The following is a 20,790-nucleotide window of genomic DNA, read 5'->3' on the forward strand; positions in this document are numbered from 1 at the left end:
TGCCTGAAGGAAAATAATGATGACAGCATAGTCAATTATGTATTGTGGGTGGCTGATGTCATACTAGTGTTGTGACATAGGTTGAGTAACTAACACCATCAGTTTAGCCCATTAGAAATGAGCTACAGGAAGAAATCACAAAAATACATGATCATCCTGAGGTGACACAGCAGAAGTTGGAAGATTATGTTAAAAAAGTTAGGATTTAGCCTACAAGACAAGAGTTTTAATAAAGTAGCCTAAAATTGACTGCCTGGCTTTTCTAGTTTTGTACATCTTCCAAGTAAATCTATTAATTATTACAAATATATTCACACACTTTTAAAATATCCATGTTCTTTATTAGTGTTGCAAACCACAGTGAATTAGGTTGAGGAACTATTTTACATGAATGTAGCTATGATTATGGACGAATAGATTGTAGCTATTTGAAGCAGACGAATGTTATATCAAGGTTAATGAAACACAGAGGGTGTGGTAAAATGTGTGTTCACACATAAAACGTGTTTCAACCCTCACTACGCAAAAAGAGAAGTGCTCTAGTGTGCGCGCACATACGCTCACTACAGCACAGCATAGCAGCGTGAGCGCGCATCACTTCCTGTACAAGTGTGCATGCTGGGCGCTTTCAACTCCGACTGGACAACCGTCGGAGTCGACGAAGTCAGACAAATAGACAGGAGCAACAGAATATCTGGGGGAATACTCCACCAAACTGTCCGAGTTTAACCAGGTAAGTTCTAAAGTCTCGTATCAAGGTCTTTTTTCCCTCGTTTGGGCTTTGTTGAAGTGTAATTTCCTCACCTTTTGGAGGGTTAGTGAGTATGTGAGAAGCCCCAGTTGTGCTAGCCTGCTGTAGCTAACCTCACAGCATCGTTTCCTCTCAAGTTGAGGTCTAAAAAAACCCCATGTTTATGTGGAAACGACTTTTTTGCGTTTTACAGGCGCCCTGACAACACCTACAGCATCAGCCTCAGCGGCTATAGTGTGTCATTATATCCAGCTGTGACTGTTAAACACAATTATCACGACGCACCACTGTCACATATTCAATATTTATCTTGATACATATTCATGTCTATTAGAGATCGACAGCTATCTCTTATTAGATTACCGCTTAGATTTTTTAAAGATTTTTATCAAAACTTGCATAACGATCAATAAACTATATAAATATTATATAATTGCATTTTTTGTTGTTGTTGTTATTGATGCATATACTTTACAATAAGGTTCCTGATCTAACAAGAGCTAACAATAAACAGTTGTATTTTTATTTTAATTAATGTTAACAACGATTAATACTGTATCAAATGTTAGTTTATACATTATCCAATGTTAACTAATGGGAACTTATTCTAAATTGTTACCCAATACATTAAATGATTACTTTACCTATGAATACTTTTGTTGTTTTGCTTTTTACTTTTGGTGTTTGTTTTTTGTGTGTGTGTTTTTTTTTTAGAAACCCATCAAATGGTGCAATTTATTGGTAAGCCTGATACAACAAAACCTAAAGAACAGCAGAAATAAAACAACAGATATTTTTTAATTATCTAAAAAATTATAGTCTAATCAAATTATGAGTGTTACTATATTTATAATATAGAATATTGTGTTATTCGCCTGTGTGACTGTCTAACGTCTGTGTAGTGTCTTGCTGTGTTTCCCATATGATATAATACATGCTACATATTTACACACTTTTGTTTCTGTAAGTTTGCGTTTTAATTTTACTGTTGTCTACTTCAACAGAACAAGATAACAGTTTGTTGATCAAATTATTGTTGTGTTATAAGCAACTTTTTATTAAATAACCAGTTTTTATTTATTTTTTTTAGCAAAATCTCAGATTTGTTTAGTACTATTGAAATGGATCAGTTTCAAGTCTGATATTTGGTTTCTCATGACATGATTGCGCAAGATAGTATCACCCTACTTAAAGTAGATCAATTTGCATTTCAGGTCAGGGAAATGTTAGTAACACTTTATAAGAAGATAGTCATCTGTTTTGTTTTGTGTGTATTATTTGTTTAAAAAAAAAAAAAAAAAAAAAAACCTGTTCTGGACAGTTTTCCCTGAAATACATGATCACGTTTTGTCATGCAAATTCATAGTATTTGGCAGTGTAGAAAAGTTTTGCATAAACCATTTGTTGAAAGTTTGCTTTTGGTGGAACGGTTTAGGTAAACATCACAGTCAGTGAGTAGATTAAATTTGTCTGTTTTAATTTCTTTCTTTATTTCTTGTAAGGCATCATGAGGAATGAAATGTATTTAAGAGCTTTGAACTTCCTTTGAGGAATAGGTGATTTATACTGTGATAAGGAGGCTTAAGAATTCATGATATTTGTGTTCCTTTGTAGGTGATTCATGAACTGCTTAAGGACCAGACAGACTTGTTAGAAAGAAAGCCCTGTGTGATTTGTTAATTTAGAAGATAATATTATTTTTGTATCGTCATTTCATCAGGTAGGAATGTGTGGTTGTTATTCTCTGGTGAAAGCTGTTGTCTAGTCCTGTTTTACTTGTTGCACACTGCAGCTATTCCTGATAATACATTTCTCTGCTTTGTTTTGAAACCATGACTTTTTTAATGGGTTGCCGTTTTTAGTCTCCCTGGATCTTATCGCTTGGTTACAGATCCCAGCAGCAGGTTGTTCTGCTTGCTCTCTAGGCTTTGCTCTCCCTGTAGCTTTGTGGCTCATAAGGCACGGTGAAATCCAAAATGGGTCAGTGAAATATGTCTAGCTTTAAATCAGCAGTCTCATTTTAAACCATCATGGTCAAAGAAATTATATCTGTTGAGAGTTAATTGATCATTTCTACTTTATACATTGACATTACAGAGGAGTCCGGATGTTTGCTTGCTCTATTATAATGACGTTCTAACTTTTGGAAATAGTACAAGGTGTTAGGTTTTGAAAAGGTCTTGAAGATCTTGATCTGATCTGAACTCTTGCCAGTCGCAGTTCTTTCGTAACATGGGAATTCATCAACCAGATCTATTGTAGCCCCAGTAGAGTTTGGTTTTGTGTACTTGTACACCATGTGCAGGGCTGTACTGTGATTTATTTTCATTTTTTATGGTGCTTGCTTGTTCAATTACTGGATCATCAGATCCAGGTTTACTGAGTCACCGGAATGTTTTCTACCAAGGCTTATCAACGTGTTTCCTTCGCAGACAGTATATGGACATTAGGAAGGCAAGGCATCAAGCCACGTCGACATTCAACGTTTGCGCAACATTCTGCCTATAAAGATGAAGCCTTTTTAGATAAAAAAGCAACTGGTGATCATAGTAGTTTCTAGTTTGTTGTAAATGGACCTCTTATTTTCACTTTCATGCGTTGATAAATTCCAGTTGATTCCCCTCATTGTTTCCATGTGAGACATTAAAAGCAGCTTTAGTAAGCCGAGTAATATAGTTGAGGGAAAATATTTCCTTGTACTCTTGCTGTGGGCACAAACCAAATCCTCTAGCACTACAAATGATTGTCTGCGTCACTATTGACTATTATTCCCGCTGCCCTCCCGGATCAGGAAATTGATATTTTTTTCCTTGATGCGTTTGAACCCATAGCTTACACAAACAACTCTGATGTTGTTTATTTTTAAGGAAGATCCTTTTTTCTGTTGCATCAAGTCTGTCTGGATTCGGCATGCGTGGCTCTTACTTTCCCTTCAGGTTATGTGCAGAGATGTTATATAAATGCTCCGGATTTGACCGAGTTAAAGTTGTGACAGCCAAATGCCATAGTCCTTAAAGAGTGACCTTTTTCCCTTTAGTTGTTCTGATGTACTTTGAGCTCAGGCCTGTTTTTACACATGAAATTGTGAAACCATTTGTGCCCAGCTGTCATTTTATATTATATTAATTTAAGTTTTTTTCTTTCTTTTTTTTATCGTACTTTTGGATCTGGAATTTGATCAGGAAGTGCCACTTACATTTGATGTTCAGGGATTTCCATCTTTGGTTTTTTTATGCAAATATTTCAGGATATTGCATTTAACATTCTGGTTGGAAGCACCAAGATGCAAATTTCCACAATGTGCTGAAGACTTTCCCCCTAAACCCTAAGGTGCCATTATTTCAAATCACAAGCACAAATCATTCCTACAGTCAAATGAAATGGGAATGGCTTTAGGGCAGTGGTGGATGAAGTACCTGAAAATGTAATAAATTAGACATAAATAAAAAAATATATCTATAAATTAAACAGACTTGTACATTAGATGCCAACTTCTTGATTCTGTAATCAAATTACAGTATTATTATTATTATTTTTTTATTTTATTTTATTTTTACAAAAAATGTTTTTAAAAAGGAAGTAAACACTGTAACCAACACGGCACTTAATAATCTGGTAAGTTTGTACACACTGAACCATATTTAAAAAATAAATAAAAACAAGGTAGCACTAATTTTACTTACAGCACAGTAAAAATGCCATGAATATGTCATAGTGGGCAACTGAATATAGCGCAGCATGGTTTGAAATCAAGGGTTTTAAAGTTTGTCAATCGTGCGTCATTTCTTACTAGTTACAGGATAAACCTGAATGAACATCTGAAGTAAGGTATCTTGAAAGATACAATACAACTTACTGAAACGTATCATATCTCATGTAATCGCTCAATCAGTGTTTGAGCATTACAGCATTACATTTACCTCAGGCAAGTTGGTTCGTTAGATAAATGAACTCTTGTTTCGCTAAATTTATGCACTGACTACATTAGCCTATATATTCATTATATTTTACTTAAACTGTTAGTGAAGCTTGATTATTTAATGTATGTTTAAATAAATCTGTCATCAAAATCACAGCCATTGTGTAAATGAGTAAAAACATAATTTTATAATTATATTTAGAAATTAATGCAAAAACTGCCTTATATGCAGTTTACGTGTTTGCATACAATTTGTTATTTGAGTGTTGATTATTGTATCAAAAAATAAATATCAATTGAATTTAGGCTAATAGTTTGGGCTCTGTTGTTAAAGGCACACTGTGTAGAAATTGTGTTTTTGTCAAACAGCGACCCCTAGAGTCGCTGTGGAATACTTGCACTGTCGTAAATATTGTCGTAAATTCTTTTTGTGCTCGGGTTACTACCCGAACCCCGAAGTTACGTAGTGCCAGTAAAAGCGATACAGACCCCGTCAGGCTATGGCAGACGTGTCATTCAACCTATTGTAAGTCGATGTACCATCACAAGGGTCTTGGAAATATATTATGAAGGTTGAAAAGCTACACAGTGTTCCTTTAACCTTTAATATTATAGTAATGAGTAAATAAGGGTGACTGAAAAACAAGCACCTGAACAAATTTGCTCAGCATCGGATGTCTGTTTTGTATGTTTCCATGTGTTAATGACATTTGTTTTAAAGGTGTAGTTTGTTGTTTTAAGACTTTTGTGACACAGTCTGCCTTTTGTAGACATGTTTGAAAAGTACTGCCAATCAGGCACTGTGAAGTTACATACTGGGTTGTGCTACATTGTTATTGTACGCTCTGTAGCTTACTGTACAGATGGTGTGTATTTGAGTGATCTTCTAGGCTTTAGCGGGACATGCTTTGCTATACATGGACAGATGTTGGTGAATTGATAGATAGATTGACTGTTGACCTTTTGTGACAATGAAGCAGGAGAGCGAGGGATTGTTTTCTCTAAGATTTGATTGACAGCAGGCTGCAGGATCCAGGGAACCCAACCCTCTCCTCAAAATCCTTTAGACTATTCTTACCGTTTTCATAATCTAACACATGGAATCCAGATGCTCGGTATAGCTCGAGCCAACGTTTCATTTGTCTCGCTGACTTGGCTAAGAATTTTTATGGTTTGAAGCCTCTCTAAACTTTTATTCACTCTTCCTTTCGCTTATAATACTTGCTGTCTTTCCGAACTTGTAGTATTATGCTTAGTAATTATCAGGGAATGTTTCTAAACAGATTGTTAATGCTCATAAAAGGGAATTTTCCTGTATTTTTTTATTTATATGTATATGTAAAAATCAATCATCCAGATTTTTATTATGTATTGATTTATGTAGGTATTGTGGATATGATCAAGAGAGCAGGTTAGCCAATGACTGATACTATGCATTTATCTGATTTGATAGTGAAATTTTATTTCATTAAAATATAATACAACATTTAATTTGTTACAGTAAAATTATACAAAATATTTATAATGTACATTTAGTTTAAAATAAAAATAATGTTATACATGAACTAATATATAAGATTACCCTATATATATGCAATTATTTTGCACAATTCACAATATATGTAAACAGAAAACATGCAATTTCCAATGGCAAGTCTGTTGCTAGATTTTAGAACAACAGACATTAAAAAGCATGTCCACTTATGTTAATTACACACAGTTATTGGCTGATGGTAATATAGTCTTGTTAGATGCTAGCGCAGATGTAATCTCATTATTCAGTCAAGCCGGACTATTGGTGCCTCATATAAACCTCATGCAGTTCTTCACTTTTCTCTATGCTGTTCTGCTGAGCAAAGCCGCACGAGTCGCCACGGGCTGCGCAGCAGGAAAGATCTCTCAGTATGTTTATGTTAATGCACTTTATGTTTACCCATTCATCTACTGTGTTTGTTAGTGGTCTATGTAGTGTATATAAAAATAATTTTAAAGCCCTTGGGCATGGTACATTGTGCATGACTTGTATAGATGCATGGATCGCTGCTGTGTGAGGGGAGTGAAAGGAAGAAGATAAAAGATTGTGAGTCTTTGCTTGTGAAGATGGAGTTAGTCATGTCACTGCTGTCCATTTGAAGCCAGAATGGAAGGTCCGTGCGACATGTTTCGGCAAGAAAAGCACACAATATTCTCTTTCCATCTTCTTTATTCCATTTTAATATTGGTTATCTGTCCATCTTTCTTACCATCTCCATTAGTTCATTAGTAAGACTGTTACTTTGTTCCAGTCCAGAAGCTACAGACCTGTTACGCTTGACTACACTTCCCAGAAAGCTTTTTGGTTTTCTTGAGTGCCTCTAGGTTATTCAGTTATTATTTTTTGGTATCATTAATGCTACAAAGATTATGAAATTTGAGTTGGGTTCAAATATGGTCATCTTGCCAGTCAGATTGTTTCAGAGCATCACTTGAAGGTTATACGCTGATGTTTAAAGCAATATTCTGGTTATTTTCAATTTAATGTGTGTGTCCCACATCTGGCATACTGTCAATTACTACAGACAAAAATATGCAGTTTAAAAAACCTGGAAACCTGTTTAGTAGAATATCTAGTACCAAGGAATCATATTTTGTGATTTCATATTGATTTGAATATGGTGAGAAAAGGATGCCAATAAAACTTGAACCAGTATCATGAATCCTTCACTGAAAGATTCAGCGGTTACTGAGTCAACATAATGAATCTCACTTACTGAACTGAAAATTATTATTTTAGTAATGCTAATCTAGATATTAAGCATCTTTTGTGTACTTTAATGTTCATTAACCCATATCAAAATCTCCTTTTGACAAAGTTACAGATATAATGGTTGGTTTGGGTTGACCCCAATCTGACATATTTCTTAGACTCACCAAGATGTAACTTCTCTTTTAAAAGGTACGAATTTAGAAGCAAGATGACTAAGGGAGTTTATTGTGCTGATGGTATATATATATATATATATATATATATTCTTTTTTTTCTTTTTTTTTCTTTTTTTACTGGATGTTAGTGGTAATCAACATTGATGTAGTTCATAGACCATAAAGTAGAGTAGAAAATAACTTTAATGTGCATTCTAATGGGTGAGGTTGAGGCAGAATGTGTGTTAGTCAGCAGCACAGAGTCAAACCTCATGCTCTCTGACTATATTTACCATAGTGGAATTATGTATTTACAGTATCTCTTCCAGCCTTCTATTGCTTCTCTCTTTAGCTTCCTCTCCTTGATCTTCGTTCATAACATAGAGATGTATAAACCATCTCTCATTCTTCCTGAAAGCACTGAAGCCTTACCAAAAGTGTACAGCTGAAGATGACATTAGTAAGAGACGACTCTTCTCCTCACATCGTCGCCTCATTTTCCCCTCGTGCCAATCCACTAATCCCTGCACCATTCCCCAGATTAGGATTATTGGCCTGTGAGTGGTGGTTTTAATGAGCTGTAATTGATTTGTAGGCACAGATCCACCAGACTGTGTCAGGAAGATTAAATGAAGCTTGTTTGAAGCCCCAGGTCTCTTTTTTGCCCCTCTCCAATGTGTGATCCTGGTAGTGGTGGGACAGAACTCCCAGCAGGGGTGTGTGGCTTTCGGGACCGATCTTACAGAGTTCCTGCTGAGGGTGTTTGCCCTCTTCCCCTTGGACAAGGCCAGTGTCTGGGAAGTCAGCCATGACCAAGTGCAGGCTTTATTCTTCTAAACACATTTTAGAGGAGTGGAGGGAGGAGCGACACAAGCTGGTAGTGTTTGCTCTCCAACAGTTTTACATAGGATCCAAATTTTACTTTTTGCCACACCTGCCAATGAGGTGTGAGGTGGAAATGTACTAACTATAAACATTTCGTACTAGCCTTGAAACCATTTTTCCTGTTTTATTAATAATACAAATAATATTACTTTTATATTATTCATATTATGTAAACTACAGTTGAAAAGTTTGGGGTCAGTGAGATTTGTTTTTGAGAGTTTGTTCTTTAAGGCTGCATTTATTTGATCAAATATACAGACAAAAACAGTAATATTGTGAAATATTATTACAATTTAAAATAACTGCTATTTTAAATATTTAATTTTTTCTGTGATGGTAAAGCTGAATTTTCAGCAACAAAAAACACCAGTCTTTATTATTTAGTCACATGATCCTTCAGAAATCATTCTAAAGCCTGGGACACACCAAGCCGACTTCAAAGAACTAGCGGCAAAGAAAACCGATGGTGGTGTTGGCTGCGTCTTGACCAAAAAGCTGCACTTGAACACACAGCACAGACTACAGCTGACTGCAAACTAGGGCTGAACGATTAATCGCACTTTCCATGTAATCGCACTTAAATCGAGATGGCTTATCGCGATTTTAAAATCGCAAAGGCTGCGATATTTTTTTATGCGCAGTTTGTCATTGATGTACGGCTCTGTAAACGCTGCTCCATCTGAAAGCACTGTGAGTTTGAGTCACTTAACGTGCATTTGAAAAAACACACGTCAAACATCTTTCCAAAACATGAGAAGCATTTATGAACCTCGTCCAACAACAGACATTTAATAACATGCATTTACTCCAAACTCACTTCATAACGACAGCTGAGCTCCTCCTTCTGTGAGATGATGTGCCTTCTTACACAGAATAAGGCACTCGTGTATTTATAAGTCATGTTTAATCAAAGCGTTTCAATCTTCTGTTTATTCAGCTACAGCATTAGGGATTTCCTGGAATGATGTGCATTATTGTACTTCTGTGGCGGGGCATATTTATCGTGTTTGCGTGAGAGCGCCCTCTGGCGTTCAAATGGGTCTTTACTACCAATCAGCCACACTTCACTGACAAGCTGCGCATAAAATAATCATAAATCGCGTGCGGTTTTGTTGCGATTAATCGTTCAGCCCTACTGCAAACTAGCATGCGTGTTCTGCACCTGCGTTTAAGGAATTAACTGTCTTATCAGCAGGCATCAATAGTTTATATTCGTCATTCAGCCGAAGCGAGGATATAGGAGATATACACAGATATACAAAACATAAACAAAGCAGCTCTTGCTTACCATTTTGTATATTAGTAATGTTGATAACGTTATTTACATGAGATGAGTCTGAGCCTGACGATAGCCGACATGTGGAACATACCACAAAAACTAGCCCAACAGACGCTCGCTCCCGGCCTTTATATGCTGATTTTTGGTGTTTGCGTGGAAACTGGAAACCATGTTTTTCCCCCTGTTGTTTCATGTCTTTACTGTATTTTTTTTATTTATTAAAGCTGCAGTCGGCAAGTCTGGCAGATTGGGTCGACTTAGCCAAAATTTAGAATGTTTACAACTCTCATGCCCCTCCCCCACTACCAGCGAGCACCCTCCCATCGAGGTTGTGCTCGTCAGTGCGTGTGTACCTGATTTTCTGTGAACGTGTCCGTCTCTTCAGCATCGATCAACACCATGGACTCGGAAGTAGGCTGCCCTGGCTAATCTACCCATAGATAGCAATAACCGAAGAATTGGAAGCTTGTTAGTAGATTTTCTCTCCGCCATCACGCTTCATGCAATCTTCAGGCAAACTTCAGGCGTGTCGTGTGCATGTGATATTGTAACGTGCGCGAGGGAGGGGGGGATCTGTGGTGTGTGCACGACCTGTGATTGACAGTCAGATCTCACACCCCCCTGCGCTGATTGGACCCGATGATCCGGGTGCGGTGGATTTTTGCAAAACAAATAACACGCTCCAGGTGGAGTTAGAAGCTCGGTTTTTTTTCTAAAACCACCTTATTTATGTTGTTCTGTCGGATTATAGTGTCGATTTCACTGAATATGATAAAAAAAATGTTGCCGATGGCAGCTTTAAATTAGGTAGTGTATATTTTCTATCCTTATGACAGTGGTGTGTATTCTTTGCATGTAAATTGCACAAAATATTTCATTGTGTCACTATTCATTAAAACTGCATTTTCACAAAAATGTCAAGACCCCTCTTAAGTTTTGTACCCTTATCATCCAGAAGCATGAGTGAATTAGTATTGAGGCAAATTTTAACATATTGTAAAGCCTCTGTTTTAGGTCACTTCTCATGTCTTCCTCTTTGTTTTTCAGACACTGACTCCTGTCATTGGACCAGCTGGCGTTGGACGGGGTGTTGGACCCTCCCCCTGCACGGCGACAGAATGAGACAATAGCTGGGGGTGTTGGATATCATCCCTCCCCCCTCCTCTTTGTTTCCCCCTCCTACATATCCAAGACACATATACATACTCACTATCTTACACTAACACACTTCAAAACAGTACCCTGGACCTCTCTGGCCCCCATGCTTTACTTTGTTGGGGCCATGAGACTTTTACAGGACTGCTGCTGTTGTTGAGAACCCTTTGGGAACAAAACAATACATTTCCTTCCAGCAAGTAGACGCATCCTTCCAGTTCCTACGGCTTTGGTGGAGCTTGACGGAAGCTCAGTAGATCATTGAATCATGAAAACACCAGAGGACCACTGGGAGTTTCCCTTTGGAGTTGTACATTAATAGGCTAAAGACTGCCAGTGAGCAAAGCAAATCTAATTCAAACTGCACTGCTGAACGTCTGTTTGAAGAAATGATACCTCTCCTTAGCCATTTCATCCACCACATCTGAAGTGCCTTGTATTTCATCCAACTGTTGTTTACCTCTACTCCACATATCTGATCCAGTCCTTAAGATTAATTTGTTTACATCTCCAGGCCTTATAGCCTTCCAAGACATATCTGTTTTTTTGTTCGTTTCTGTTTGCGTGCATAAGAGTTACTCTGAAGTATCTGAGATACGAGGAATGAGACCACCGTAGAGTTCAGTTACTCAAACTTATCAAAACCTAAACTCACTCAGACTGTTCATCTGACTCTCAAACGTGGTGCAGCACTTCCACTGTACGGATCCGTCGCCATGTACACGCTGCAGTCCAAATGGCGTTACCTGATCATGTTCTTGGGTGTCCAGTTAGTGGTCATGGCTCTTCTCTCCAGAGAGGGCTACCAGAAAAGAGTGTCATATTTTTTCCGTATTTTCCGGAAGCCTGATCCTACAACGGGACATGCAGTCGTTGCACGCAACCACACGGATGTGTATGCCAACCTCTCCCTTTTAGGCCCTCCTATTAATAAAGAGGACATGCCCTACTGCCCGAAGCAGTCTCCTCTGATTGGTGAGTTCAGTAGTGTGTTATCAAGTTTCTGATCTCTCTATTGTGAATGCATCATATCAGTGTGTTAGTTGTAATAAATAGCCTGGTAGATTCCTCCTGGTATAACTGAGATTTTTTTTTTTTTAAATAAAAAGAAAGAAAAAAAACACCCAAAATTGATATAAAAAATATATTAGTAATATAAATATACGCACTATTTCATTTATTTTATTTATTCTATTTGATTTATTTTCCCTTTTTTTTTTGTAATTTAGGGGAAAATTCAATAAATGTATAAATAAATTAAGAAAAATAAAGTATTTCTGAATTAAAAAATTCAGTGGTTAAAAGAGATGGAAACCCTAAAAATAATAAAAATAGATCATCATGGATAGCATGGAAAATCTAGGTTTAGTCAACTTTTACAGCCTACTAACTTTGGGCTCGGTATAAACAATGTAATTTAAATATGTAAATCTACTATAACGTGTTTCCTAATTTTTTTTTAAATTTTTTTTTAGAACTTTTAAGTCAATAAATCCTGTTCACACTCTTATGTTCAGGTGGACCTATTCATGTCACTTTCCCATCTGGGCTTACACTTGCCGAGATTGAGAGGAAGAATCCCCTTGTTGTCCGTGGGGGGCGCTACAGGCCACCAAACTGTGAGGCACGCCATCGCACTGCAGTAATCATTCCCCACAGAAATAGGGAGCACCACCTCAAGTTCCTCCTCTACTATCTGCATCCCTTCCTACAGCGACAGCAGCTCAACTATGGCATCTATATCATTCACCAGGTGCGCCTGCAGTCTGTTATTGTTTCATTTTATTTGGTGATGCAGAAATCGCTTAAACTTAAATGTTCCCCCCAAAAATACTGCTCATAAATATTCAAAATCTAGTTCCATGACCAGCAAGAAATAGTTAGTCTATGGGTCATTGTGTCACTTTCAGCATTACGTAGTCTCTCAGTGAAATGACAGCAAACATTGCAATGACAGGACCGATACGACAATGAAATGAAAAACCTTTAGGCTTCATAGCTAAGTGGCTAATGGTACATTTCCCAGAAATTGTCAATCAAACCTTTTTGAAAAATGTTTGATCTCTTCTGTTGTATCTTTTATTTTGATTCCCTCACATCAACAAAGGTCAGACTATCGTTCTTACATTAAACCCTAATTTAAGTTGTACATTATTTGGTTACCAAAGCAAATTTTTATTCTCATTTGGCACTTTGGCGAGTGTTCATTTTAGACCGTGTTCTCACAGTTTCACGTGGTGTATAAAATGTATTTGTTGCTTGGTTACATATCAGATATGCAGCTATACAACTCAACCGTGCCTCCTGCTGTTTCCTGCCAGAGCCTGTTGTAATCACTTTATCCTGTTATATCTGTCGATCTAGATGCAAACCTGTACAACTCACTCTGACAGGTCAATCGCTGGTCGTCTTTTGCTCTCCCCTTGCTGATCTCCCGTTTTAGTGAAAAACGATCCGAATACAACAGTGTGCCAGATTCAGAGCTGTTTCCCAGAGCTTCGATGTCTGGATTTATTATTGTGGGTTTCCTAGGTTAATACAGATTTACGTAGGATTATAGATGTACGGCATGAAACGTTTGCAGAGTTTTGAATAGAATTGTTTTTGCTCCTGACCTGAGAGGCTCGACGAGATTGAAATCCCATTTGTGCTAGTTGAGTTGAACTTTTATTTGGTCACATGTTTTGTGCTGTTGTAATCAGACTTTAAAAAAGAAAAGAAATGAATACTTTTATTCAGAAGGATGCATTCAACTGATCAAAAGTGACAGAAAAGACTTTTACACTGTTACAAAAAAATCTGTTTCAAATATATACTGTTTATAGACTATAAAACAGTGGATTACTATCAGAAGAAAATCATCTCCTTTCATATGTGTCTCTGACTTTGATATTCCCATCTCTTATCAAGAGGGCAAGGATTAGACCGTAATCCTCAATCTCGTCTCTGAAAATCCTGACCACATTATAGATTCAGTCCATATTTATGAGTATAAATCTATGCACTGCTGAGTCTGTATATCTTGTCATTATAAATTGTCATAACAATGACGCTCTGTGTGTGTAGGCTGGTAATTACACCTTTAACCGAGCAAAGTTGATGAACGTGGGATTTCGTGAGGCCATGAGGGAGGAGGATTGGGACTGCCTCTTCTTTCATGACGTGGACCTTATTCCCGAGGACGACCGTAACACCTACGCCTGCGACGCTCACCCAAAACACGCCGCCATTGCCATGGACAAATTTGGATACAAGTCAGTGTTCAGCTCTGCATTTCATTTGACTTAATTTGCCTGTTTTCTACTTCTACACCTACACATATACTGTAGATTATGTACATGTATATGATTTACTACCAGATCAATTTACAACACATGTATTTGTGGAATAAATAAGAATTTGTGGAATAAAATTACTCTTTACCATTTTATGTTCGCTAAAAATGGTATAATATTTAAATAATAATAAATAAATAATATATTTTATTGGATTCCCACACAAAATGTATATTTTAAAAGTAGCAAAAATAAATGATAATAAAAGACTTTCAAACAACAAAAATGTGAAAAATCCCTGTAATAATAAAATGCCTATAGTTGAATAAACACTCATAACACATGAACTAATATGTCACTGTACTAAACTGAATAAATACATTTATAGTATTTTTGTGCATTTTTCCTTCCTGTTACCACTCAGACTGCCTTATAAGATGTATTTTGGAGGAGTGTCGGCTCTGACCCCTGATCAATACCTCAAGATGAACGGTTTCCCAAACAATTACTGGGGCTGGGGTGGTGAGGATGATGACATCGGCATCCGGTGAGTGAGCGAGTGTGTTTATTTGCTGGGGTCGGTTGAGTGTGTGCACAGATGCTTTGTGTGTGTGTACATTAATGGAGAGGTTTGCATGGGAGGAGATCTGTCCTTGTGATGCAGCTGGCCATGAACCACCTGTCTTTTGCTAGCTTTGTCAAGTTCACGCTTGAGATTTCTGGATTAATTGCAAAGTTTAACCATCACAGAGTGAACGTTTTTACATGTTTACACTTGTTTTTAAGTCCTGTCAGTTTAAACATTAAAGTGAGTTTAAAGCATTCAAGCACAAGAAGATGCAAAACTCAATTTGGAACACTCTCCCTGTTTTCTGTGTGCACACAGAGCCATGCAAAAACCTAATTTTATTTGTGCCTGAACAGATACTATTATTAGCAAAATTATGTCAAAATGCCTAGATACTATTATTAGCAAAATTATGCTGTCTCAAAAGTGCCTGTCTCTGCAAAAATCCTTGTTGCTTTTGTCTTAAGTGAACGTAAACAATTGAGAAAGAAAATGGATGCGTAACATTTTATTGGATCTGTGCATTGGCTGTTAGTGACTGCAGCTTAATATTCCTGTTGCCAACGGTGTCATAATAAATCACTTTTGTAGCTTTAACAAAGATTAATTATATTTAATTTATGCAGTGTTATTTTACATTTGACAAATTTCTCTACTTGAATAGCGAAAACTTTTAGACTTGCCTAAAAAACACAAAGCCCTGTTTATTTCATATGTATCTTTGCTCTATTGTATTTATCTATGCTTGTCATATGTTTATTATTTTCTATGCGGATGCACTCAAATCACCCCAGTCATTCTAGAATGATTAATTCTTTCCAAATAGAGCCATTTAAGTCATCTGGGGAAATTTTTTAGATTGCAGTATATATCGCAAAAAAAAAAAAATATGTCAGTTTTATCCAATATCACGCAGCCCTAAAAGTCATATAACTGTAGTTTTTAACTCGAAAAAGCAACGTCTGTCAAGACAGACTTAGAATGGTGGCTTGAAAAAAAGTTTGAAAGTTTGAAGATTTATGTTTTAAATGCCACTTATAGAATTTTAGTTTATATACATTACTGTTTAAAGATTTGGGGTCACTAAGATTTGTTTTTGTTTTTGAAACAAGTCTCTTCACCAAGGGTATATTTATTCTATTTATTTGTTCAAAATACAGTAAAAATTGTGAAATAGTGTTACAATTTAAAGTACTGTTTTCTATTTTAAAATGTAATTTATTCCTGTGAAATTTTCAGCATCATTACCCCAGTCTTGAGTGTCACATGATCCTTCAGAAATCATTCTAATACGCTGATTTGCTGCTCAGGAAACATTTCTAATGATTAGATTTAACAAATTTGTGCAGCGTAATATTTTGGGGGAACCTGTGATAAATTTTGTCAGGATTAAAAAGAACAGCATTTATTTGAAATGGAAATCTTTACCTGTGTTGAAGTTCTTTGAATAAAATTCAGTAAATGTTCATGCCATTCTGATTCAAATTCCAAATACAGTTTCCTGAGGGTGTGGGCTACTCAATTACATTCACACTCATGAATTGAAAGGGAACCAGTTACTTAATCCTGAGTGTCTCCTTCTGTTTTTTTGCACACTATCTAACATTCTTCATCTTCTCAGGGTCTCGCTCGGAGGAATGCTGATCAGTCGTCCTTCTCTAAAAGTGGGCCGATATAAGATGATCAAACACAAGCATGACAAAGGCAATGAAGTGAATCCCAAAAGGTAGAATCGCCTTACAAGCATCTGATAAATGCCCAAACTTTGACAAGATGTGTTTTAACATCATTCCGTAGTGCATTAACATTCTAAAGGTGCGGTCACGTTAGCGAAATTTCACAGTCAAAAAAGCTTTATTGTCTGTCGTTACTAGTATGATATGACACACAGCTCACATAGAAGTCACTTTCTAACCAAGCAGCTTTCTATTGGTCAGTGTGGAGCAATCTTTTTTTGGAAAAATTTCGCCCTCACGTGAAATTCCCATTGCCATGGATTCCTATTGAAATGACTGCATTTTGCCCACAAAATTCACCAAACAATAGCCACGTGGCTGTAATTCCATTACAGATTTGTGCAAAACTTTTGCGATATTTTTTTTAATTTCGAATAATGACCATGTCACACTATTAATTGCAATTAAAACTATTGTGAAATTATGGCATTTACATTAACCTATGTTATGCGTCTAAAACGTAATTTTTTTCCTCTTGCGATAAGTCATTTAAGTCATAAATCAAGTCAGCGGATGTTGGTAGGTTTATGGTTATCCCAGCCAGTGCACTAGCCATTATTCTTAATCGAAGAAGACGTAGGCGTGTTATTCAAGCATTAATGGCAAGGAAAGCCCCTTGTACTTGGGAGTGGCCACATCTCCCTCATATCTGCTTCAAGGTCTTCATAAATTTTGGCATTTTTTGTTGTTGTTTAGAATCGAATTTAGAATTCCTGTGATACTTTTGTTTTTTATGAGTTTAGTAAATAACTCTGTCTCGTCTTCTGTCCAAACATACCGCATCATCTTTAAAGAATGATCGACTCTGACGTACGCCCAATGGAAACGTGACTGCACCTTAAAACATTTCCCTTTAAAATGATGAAATCATCTCCTAGTACTTCCTCTGTTTAAGATGTTTGCTCTCATGCAGGTTTAACATGTTGGCTAAGACCCGGCACACATGGAAAAATGACGGTATGAATACGGTGGAGTATGAGATCGTGTCCCGGGATTATCAACCTCTTTTCACCAACATCACGGTCAACATTGGCACCGAGGCAGGGCTGCACCCGCCCAATAAAAAGACTGCTTCTTAGCATGCTTCCAGCATTCTTGTGGATCCCTGAGGCACAAGTCTTAGCGCCAATGCCGCTCTGCCTGCAGACCACTCGCCCACATGCACATGGCCAGTGAATCCACGGGACATCATGCCTTTATTGCACCACAGACTTTTCTTCTGTAATGGTGGTTCCATCTAGTGGTCACATGATCATCTCTCTCTCTCTCTCTCTCTCTCTCTCTCTCTCTCTTTCTCCAAAGTTTAACATTTTGATCCTGTGCTCTCTGGTTCACTTTATAAGTCAGGATGCTGCAGAAACTTCATCAACTGGTCCACATATTGACCACTCTGCAGGAAGGATGTGTTTCCTGACGGACAGACTGTTCAAACATCCTCTGTGCCCATGGGCACCATTTAAAAACCTCTTTTGCCTTAGAATGAAGCTGCACTCTCTCTTTACATTTCTTTCATGTTGACTGAAACATAGATTCGGCCTCCCGTAGTAGGGTGAGGCCAACTCTTAGGGAAGGGTAAAATTATGTTTTTTGCCATGTGATGGAAACAGTGAAGCAGGCCGATGTACTGCTTAAGCAACGCTGTTTTCTGCACTACTCTGTGAGTCTGGTGCATTTCCTGTTCAGTAAATTAGTACTTTTGGTTATGAACTATATTGTTATCCAGACAAATGGAGTGATATTTTGTTATATATCTTCCATTTCGGGTAACTCGCTCAGAACTGGCCTCTTTGGTAGTAATAACCACTCTACGTATACTGATGTTCTCCTTTTGCCTTTGGTAGTCTTAGTAAAAACGTTGGCTTTAATAATCAACGCACTGCCTCTCAATTTCATGAATTACTCAACACATTGTATTTTATCCTTTTTTATGATTGGCTGGCTGTGTGCGGTGTTGTCATTAGTGCTGTTGAATGTAGCCGTATCTCTCTTCTTGGTCATCACGTTGATTCTGTTCAGGTTGGCTTCGTAAAGAGTTTATGCTGCTTTTTCCTCATGTTTCCATTTGAGTCCAATATTTCCTACATTTTTGCCTAGAATCCTTAGAAAGACATTGTTTCATTTAAGTGTAAATTATTCGTTAAACCATTCTTGCGTAAATTGTCCCACTGAATAAAATGCCCTAATATTTGTAAAAAACATTCTAATGTAAATTGGTGTAATCAATTAATCGAAATGCGTTAACTTTAAAACCATTATGTAAATTGTTGGATTGAACTGAATGCGTTAAGGTTTGTAAAACCATTTTTACATAAAACTGTTATGTTGACTTGACTTAAAGTGATGAAACCTGTTGCCTTAAAATGATCAAGTAAATAAACTTCATGCGTAATTGATTTTTTTTCACCTAACTTATTTTTTTCAATTATGCATGGTTTATTTACTTAATAATTTTAAGGCAACGAGTTTCCTCGCTCTTTTCAAGTTGTCAACTGATCACTTTTTACAGTAAAATTGTTCCTTGAATCAAATGCACTAACTTTTGTAAAACCATTCTTACGTAAACTGCCGCATGAAATTAAACGCGCAAATCTCCTTAACTATTCTTGCGTAAATTTGTAAAACCATTCTTGCGTAAATTGGTGCAACAAATCAAATGCGCCAACAATCATGAAATCAATGTAAATTTTTGCATTAAATTAAATGTTAAAATTCATAAACCATTCTTAAGAAAATTGTTACATTGAATTTAATGCGTGAATGTCAGTTGACACATTGGTTGTTCTACTTGTTCATGAATGAGACCCATTATTGGCAAAATCTGACGAAGAAAAAAGTTAATTCTTGCTGACTGACACTAATGACAAAATACACTTTAAATTGTTTTTGTATGTTTCACCTTTAAAGATGCAACTGCAAAACTGTTTATTAATTTAGGAAAATATCACTATTAAAAATGAGTCTAAATCCTGGCCTTAATGGCTAATGTAAACCTTGTTTTTGCCATGCCTTGTCTCGTTTCTGTCTAACCTCTAAACGTCTTCTGCATTAAGTCTCATGGTGACACAGACTCTGTGATGGTCCAGTTGTTTCAAACTGATCTGTGGCAAGTAAATTAAGGCATACTTGCATTTCAAATTTGTAATTGTGAGACTGAGAACTCGATCATACATTGTTTTTCCGATTTCTGCTGTTCTCTGTGGGAATGTGAAAGGTGGAGGTATCGCTCCCCTCTTTACTAATTTGTATGCTGTTGGGAGTTTGTGATGGGGCATTTGAAAAAAATATGTTGTTGGGTCATTGAAATAAGTCATTGGATGTCATTAAGGCAGAGATACCAAAAATTCATATCATCTTTTTTTTTTTTTACAAGACAAACTAGTCTTTTTTTCTTTTTTTTTTTTTCTTTTTTACAATTACAAAATGTTAAAGTGGTCATTAATGGTCAGGTTAATTAATCTGTCCCTTACCCACGTCTGTTGGTTCACATAGAATATCAACTGAGTGTAATGACTGTAAACATTTGAGTTATTTTGGGATGTAATGGGTGGCCCGAGATGTGTATTCTTCACATTGAGAATTTATATTTGATAATTGTTCAGATCATCATCATAGAAGGTACTTTGAAAATTCCTCAGTTGTTCAGCCATGAATTACATAGTTTGATATCTTCAGATGACAGGCTGCACACTACTCAGGTGGGGTGATGGATTAGATGTTTCTAAATGTGCCTTACTGGGCATCAGTTTTCTCCAGTTCTTTAGTGGGCACTGGGCAGTGCTCTGAAAACGTTTGGGATATATGTTTCTCTTTAAGAAGTCTGCACACTACTTAGCGGCCTTATGATGATTTAATAATAAAATGTTAATGTACTAAATGGCTCATGTGTTTTGTGACTGGTGTGTTTTAGAGATTTGTGCAATTAAGGGTCTATTTGATTATTATTATTTTTTTTTTTAATGACAGTTTTAAAATTGATTAAACTGCTGCCAAAAAACTCTTTACAACCCTTCATTAAAAAGAATTGCTTGATAATCTTGAGGGAATTTTCTTTCCCACAAATTAATTTAATATTGGGTAAATGTAAGGCTCATACTTCACCCTGGATAGTCAGTAAATATTGGGTTAACCTTCTTATTTGCATATTTATGAGGTCAGAAGCATTGATTGGACAAGTACTACGTGATGTTTTAACCACTTGTGATTTGTGGAAATGTAGCCACAGATCCAATCTGAAAAGTTTTTCTAATTTCTACTGACAGCTTTGTGAATGCAATGTATATCGTAATTGCAGTTTTCAATTTTTCATCAATTGAGTAACTGT

The 20,790-nt window shown here is 36.6% G+C and overlaps 1 protein-coding gene across 1 annotated transcript; it reads left to right on the top strand.

Annotated features, from left to right (window-relative positions):
• Positions 1-552: 552 nt before the first annotated feature.
• LOC311067780 (beta-1,4-galactosyltransferase 3) lies at positions 553-20,347 on the top strand. Its single transcript, XM_084089855.1, has 7 exons — positions 553-733; positions 10,783-11,865; positions 12,408-12,643; positions 13,957-14,144; positions 14,590-14,712; positions 16,355-16,459; positions 17,383-20,347. The coding sequence occupies exons 2-7, from the start codon at positions 11,607-11,609 to the stop codon at positions 17,546-17,548; spliced, it is 1,077 nt and encodes a 358-aa protein (XP_083945981.1). The 5' UTR covers positions 553-733; positions 10,783-11,606; the 3' UTR covers positions 17,549-20,347.
• The last annotated feature ends 443 nt before the right edge of the window (positions 20,348-20,790 follow it).

This window comes from Abramis brama (assembly GCF_963993115.1).
Source record: "Abramis brama genome assembly, chromosome: 17".
In the NCBI taxonomy this organism is placed as follows: domain Eukaryota; kingdom Metazoa; phylum Chordata; class Actinopteri; order Cypriniformes; family Leuciscidae; genus Abramis; species Abramis brama.